We start from the raw sequence: 6,672 nt of genomic DNA, 5'->3' as shown, positions 1-6,672 counted from the left end.
GCGCCCCAACTCCCCAATCAGCCCTGCTCTGAGCCCCACCAGAGGCTGCACCTAGGGATTGGGCGTGCCCTCTGCCACCCGGGAGCAGGCCTAAGCCAGCAGGTCGTTATCTCCCGAGGGTTCCCAGACTGCGAGAGGGCACAGGCCGGGCTGAGGGACCCCCCCTCCCCCCCCCAAGTGCACAAATTTTTGTGCACCGGGCCTCTAGTCTATATAATAAAAGCCAAAGCAACCATTACTGCAGAATGACCAGAACAACTAGCCCCTATGCTACGCACTGCCCACCAGGGAACAGAGGCTCAATGCAGGAGCTGCCCCCTGGTGGTCAGTGTGCTCCCACAGCCAACCTTGCACAGCTGACCTCCCCCAGCCAGCTGGACAACCTCCGCAGCCCTTACCCCCCTATCTGGCCAACCTCCCAGACTTCTCCCCCTGGCCAGCCAATCTCCCTCGGTCCCTTCCCCCATCCAGCCTTCCCTGATCAGCCCTGATCACCAGCCAGATCGAATTCATGCACAAGGCCTCTAGTAATGTAATAATTATGTATGCTGACATGTAGGTACTAGACCCGTAGAAGGGATCCTTTTAAAGTATACAAATGTCTAACCATTATGTAGTACATTGAAACTCATATAATATTGACTGTCAACTGTAATTGAAAAATAACAATTTTTTTAAATAAAATAAAATAAATATAGCCCTGGTTCACTAGATCCAATTTCTTAGGGACAACTTCTTTCTTACCCCTTACTAGTAGAGTTTGGCCCCACTACTTTACTAAAAAGTTTTCTCTTTAATGAACCTTCATTGCTAAAGCCAAGATTTTTTTTACCTGACCTCTCTGTGCTCTCAAGTGGGTTTGTTCTTGCTTTCTGGAAACTGCCTCTGAATTCCTTGGCTTGGCATGAACTTTACTCATCACCTACTTCTTTGACAACCCTCTCTCTCTCTCCTTTTAGCTCTTCTTATCCCTCTTTCTTACCAGTTTTCTCCCCTTCTGTCTTCTTCCTTCTTCTCCTTCTCCTCTACCAAGTGGAAAAACAGAACAAAACAGAAAACCTACAAAAGTATGACTAGAAATACATTTTCCTCGAACAACCTAAGCCGTCCTGATCTTTTAATTCATATTTCATAGTCTTTTGTTCCCTTACACCACACACATGCATACACAAACATGGTTTTTGGCAACATTCAGTATTTGCAGCAGTGGAGTCTTACCCCCTTTTAGTTGGAGGCTAAATTTTGTGAAGTTAATGAAGTTGAAGTATAGGGCCCCTTGCTTGCACAAGCCCATACGTAGGCTTTGGGCAGGTCCCTAGTCATGTTTTTATTTAGTTTGTGTGTGTGTGTGTGTGTGTGTGTGTGTGTATTTTATTTATTTTATTTTATTTATTTATTTATTTATTTTAAAATAATTTTTATTTCTTGAAGTATTACAAAGAGTATTACATATGTCTCCTTTCCCCCCCCCCTTGAAATTCTCCCTGCCTCCCCTACCCCCTAGCGTCTTGTGTCCATTGGTTATTCTTATATGCATGCATATAAGTCCTTCGGTTGATCTCTTAAACCCCCCCCAAACCCTCCCCAGGCTTCCCACTGTAGTTTGACAGTCTGTTCAATGCTGCTCTGCCTCTGCATCTACCCCTGTTCATCAGTGTATACTGGTCCCCATTATCCGTTTCAACCTCACCAGAGCCATCCCAACCTCATTGGAGCCGTCCCAACTTCACCGGGGCCGTTTCGGCCTCACCAGTGCCATCTCAACCTCACCAGGGCCGTTTCAACATTACCGGGGTCGTCCCGACCTCACCGAGGCCGTCCTGACCTCACTGGGGCTGTCCCGACCTCACCGGGGCCATCTCGACCTCACTGGTGCCATACCTCACCGGGGCCGTTTCAGCCTCACTGGGACCGTCCCAACCTCACCGGGGCTGTTTCAATGTCACCGGGGCCGTTTTGGGCTGTTTCAACGTCACCGTTAATGAAGTTGAAGTATAGGGCCCCTTGCTTGCACAAGCCCATACGTAGGCTTTGGGCAGGTCCCTAGTCATGTTTTGGGCCGTTTTGGCCTCACCGGGGCTGTCCCAACCTCACCAGGGCTGTTTCAGCCTCACCAGGGCCTTCTCAACCTCACCGGGGCCGTTTCAACCTCACCGGGGTCATCCCAACCTCACCCGGGCCGTTTTGACCTCACCAGGGTCGTCACGACCTCATTGGGGCTGTCCCTACCTCACTGGGTCCGTTTCAACCTCACCGGGGCTGTCCCAACCTCATTGAGGCTGTCCCGACCTCACTGGGGCCGTCTCGACCTCACCGGTTCCGTCTCGACCTCACCAGTGCCATTCCGTCCCCGGGTGCTGTCTCAACCTCACCGGGGCCATCCCGAACTCACCGGGGCAATACGAAGTTTGGCACTCTGTCCCCTGCCGGGCGGCTCCCCACCAGACAAAATCTCCAGGCGTTCCTGGTGGCTGAACATCCGGCACGCCTGCTCGGACTTCGCCCACCACCAAATGCACAGACTGCCTGTCTGCCATCCCTCAGCATCCCACGTGAGACTGGAACTGGTGGACGTGCTTGTGCGCCTGCTGGTACAGCGGTTCCACATCACCGGCCCAGCCGGGCCTGGCCCCGGCCTCCCCCGAACCCGACTCTGCCCCCTGAGCGCGTCCCTCCCGGATGCAAGGAGCCAAAATCTGCAGCCTGCTGGGTTGGGCTCTGTACTTGGTGCCTCTGCACATCCTACTCAGTCTCAATGCTCTTCTTTCTTTCCTTCCAGTTGTAGAGCTTCCACTGGGCCAGCTTTCCCATGGTTCCGTATGATAGCTGTTTGTCCTATAGTTGGTAGTTTCAATGTTGTTGTGGGAGGCAGCACGCACAGGTCTGTACCTTACTCCACCATCTTGGTTCTCCTGGGTCTGCTTCTTGAGTGTGTCTCCCATGGGTGCGAGGAGTTGAAGTCTGCAATTTGCTGGTTTAGGCTGCAAAAGCGCAGGTGGGTCTTTTTGTGCCACTGGCACAGCTTGGATGGGGATGTAAATTGAGTAGGGCGGGGTCTCAGGGCGTCATGGGGAGGAGCAAATAGCAATGGCGTCTCCACGGCTCTCTGGGACTCTGGGACTTCGTGTACCCCAGTGCCGGCGAGCAGCTGCGCGACAGAGCCTCCCTCGCTTTCCGACCACTGCAAGGCCGTGCCGCCTCTCCCCATAGGATCTGGTGCCTCATGATCCTGCCCAAACCAGCTCAGTGGATTTGAGAGTTTGTAAAAGCGCAGGTGTTTTCTCTTGTGCCTCTGGCACAGCCTGGATGGGAATGTCCCTAGTCATGTTTTTAATTGAGTCATACATTTTTATAAAATTTGTAATGTAAGTTATATTAGTTCCATTTCCAGAATCACAGTATACACAGTTCTGTGAACCCTCATTTCTGCAAAATAAGCACAACTAGTAGAAAAAAACACATTTCAAATCTGTGAAAAATGCCCTGCTTGTTTGTGAACAGCAGTTAGAGTGTCGACCCTTGGATAAAGGGTGGATTGAATGGTTACGGTGGGGGCATGTGCAGGAGGCAACCAATCCAAGTGTCTGTTTCACATAGATGTTTCTCTCTCTGTGTCTCTCCCCCTCCCTTCCACTGTCCTTAAAAATAAATGAAAAAATATCCTCCAGTGAGGATTATCAACAAAAAATCTGTGAAAATTGTCCAAATCATACATCAAATGACAAAACATTTATTCCCAAAAGTCTTTATTCATAGCAGAATTAATTAACAAATAAAAATTAAATTTCTTACATATGGCCAAGATGTAAACTACTCTCTAAAGCCTATTCTATTTTTTATTTAATGTCTAGCAAATAAATTTTTTATATATTTTTATTGATTTTAGAGAGAGGAAGGAAGACAGAGAAATGGAAACATCAATAATGAGAAACATTCATTGGCTGCCTTCTATGCATCCCCTACTGGGGATCAAGCCTGCAACCCAGGCATGTACCTTGACGAGGAATTGCACCCTGCCCTCCTAGTTCATGGGCCCACGCTCAACCACTGAGCCAGACCAGATGGGCTCTAGTCTGAAAATTTTAATGAGAATCTAAAAAGAAAGTTTTCTATGGTAAATTAAAGATTTTGTTCATGAAAGTGGTTAAATGTTGATGTCCTTGTCATACCAATATTTGTTTAATAGACTACTTTAATTGCACTTCTGTAACTTTCCAAAATAATACAAATCTTGCCCTCATCCATCTCACTGTTGACACAGAACTTTTGGCCACATTGGGAAATATTATGACTCTACCTTTTTGATCAAAATAACCTGGTGAAAGTTCTTGATCTACTCAGATTGGAAATTCTAATCCACCCCATCTCTTTGCTTGCAGATAAGGTGACACCCTGGACATGGCCTCAGACATCCACATGCCAGGCCCGGTGTGCCTCATTGAGAACACTAACACGCAACTAGTGGTTAATCCAGAAGCTTTGAAGATCCTGTCTGCCATTACACAGCCTGTTGTGGTGGTGGCCATTGTGGGTCTCTACCGCACAGGCAAATCCTACCTGATGAACAAGCTGGCTGGGCAGCAAAAAGGTGAGGGGCACCAGCTAAGCTCTGCCAGATCCCTTCTGTCTACCCACACTCCCAGCTTTGAATATGGTGTTAAAGGAAGAGTAAGGAAGAGATGGGGAGGAATTTTGAAAGCTAACTTTTAATCTACTATTATGTTCTTACCTTACTGTGGTCTGAAAGAGTCAACTCACTGTCTCTTCCCACTTTCCTTAATTTCCCTTTAAAAAGCATAATTTGTATTCTTTTCCTAGAAGTCTATGTTTAATTTTTTAAAGAATCATCATCTCATTTCCCAAGGCAACTCTACCATTTTACATTTCTCCCAGAAATGCCCAGGATTCTAATTTCTCCACATTCTTGCCAATACCTGTTATTTTGCTGTGTGTGTGGTGATTTTGTTGTTGTTTGTTTGCTTTTATTGACTTCAGACATGGAGAGAGATAGAAACATTAATAATGAGAGAGAATCATTGATTTTCTGCCTCCTGCACTCTCCACACTAGAGATCAAGCTTGCAACCTAGGCTGGGAATCAAACCATGACCTTCTGGTTCATAGGTCCACACTCAACCATGAGCCACACCAGCCAGGCTGCTATTTTGTTTTTTGGTAGTGCTCATCCTAATGGGTGTGAAATAGTATCTCATTGTGGTTTTGATTTGTATTTGCCTGATAGCTAGTGCTGTTAATTATCTTCTTAGGTGTTTATTGGTTATTGGTATATTTTCTTTTAATTTAATTTTATTGCTTAAAGTATTACAAAGAGTAGTATATATGTCTCCTTTTTTCCTCCATTGACCTTCCCCTGGCCTCCCCTACTCCCCAGTATCTTGTGTCCATTGGTTATGCTTATATGCATGCATACAAGTCCTTCAGTTGATCTCTTACCTCCCCCGCCCAACCCTACCCAACCTTCCCACTGTATTTTGACAGACTGTTCGATGCTGCTCTGCCACTGTATCTATATTTGTTCATCAGTTTATAATGTTCTTTATTATCCATAAATGGGTGAGATCATGTGGTATTTTTCTTTCAATGATGGGCTTATTTCACTTAGCATAATACTCTCCACTTCCATCCATGCTGTTGCAAATGGTAAGAATTCCTTCTTTTTTACCGCAGTGTAGTATTCCATTGTGTAGATGTACCACAGTTTTTGAATCCATTCATTTGATGATGGGCATTAAGGCTGTTTCCACATCTTAGCTAGGGTAAATTGTGCTGCTATAAACATAGGGGTGCATATATCCTTTCTCATTGGTGTTTTTGGTTTCTTGGGATATATTCCTAAAAGTGGTATTACTGGGTCAAATAAAAGTTCCATTTTTACCTTTTTGAGGAAACTCCATACTGTTCTCCACAGTGGCTGCACCAGTCTGCATTCCCACCAGCACTGCAGGAGGGTTCCTTTTTCTCCACATCCTCTCCAGCACTTGTTGTTTGTTGATTTGTTGATGATAGCCATCCTGACAGGTGTGAGATGGTACCTCATTGTTTTTTTGATTTGCATCTCTTGGATGATTAGTGACTTTGAGCATGTTTTCATATGCCTCTTGGCCTTTTGAATGTCCTCTTTCAAAAAGTGTCTATTTAGGTCCTTTGCCCATTTTTTGATTGGATTGTTTATCTTTCATTTGTTAAGTTATGTGAGTTCCCTGTAAATGTTGGAAATTAAACTCTTATTGGTGATAACATTAGCAAATATGTTCTCCCATGCAGTGGGCTTTCTTGTTGTTTTGTTGATGGTTCTTTTGCTGTGCAGAAGTTTGTTGTTGTTGTTTTTATGTAGTCCCATTTGTTTATTTTCTCTTTAGTTTCCATTGCCCTAGGAGCTGTATCAGTAAAGGTATTGCTAACACAAATGTCTGCTATTTTGCTGCCTATGGCTTCTTCTAAGATTTTTATGGTTTCCCATCTTACATTTAAGTCCTTTATCCATTTTGAGTTTATTTTTGTGTATGGTATAAGGTGGTGGTCTAGTTTCATTTTTTTGAAGTATCTGACCAATTTCCCAACACTATTATTGAAGAGACTGTCTTGACTCCATTGTATGCTCTTGCTTCCTTTGTCAAATATTAATTGAGCATAGTGGTTTGGGTCCATTTCT

The 6,672-nt window shown here is 45.2% G+C and overlaps 1 protein-coding gene across 1 annotated transcript in view; it reads left to right on the top strand.

Annotated features, from left to right (window-relative positions):
- The window catches only part of LOC106726553 (guanylate-binding protein 1-like), a 17,364-nt gene that overhangs the window by 2,322 nt on the left and 8,370 nt on the right, over nt 1–6,672 (top strand). The window contains exon 2 of the mRNA XM_014541867.1: nt 4,380–4,588. Coding sequence (XP_014397353.1) covers nt 4,399–4,588 — 190 coding nt within the window. The 5' untranslated portion in view covers nt 4,380–4,398. The remainder of the gene's footprint in view (nt 1–4,379; nt 4,589–6,672) is intronic.

The sequence above is a fragment of the Myotis brandtii genome, unplaced genomic scaffold (genome assembly GCF_000412655.1).
Source record: "Myotis brandtii unplaced genomic scaffold, ASM41265v1 scaffold2802, whole genome shotgun sequence".
Classification (NCBI taxonomy): Eukaryota; Metazoa; Chordata; class Mammalia; order Chiroptera; family Vespertilionidae; genus Myotis; species Myotis brandtii.
This window is presented reverse-complemented; position numbering and strand designations above follow the sequence as displayed.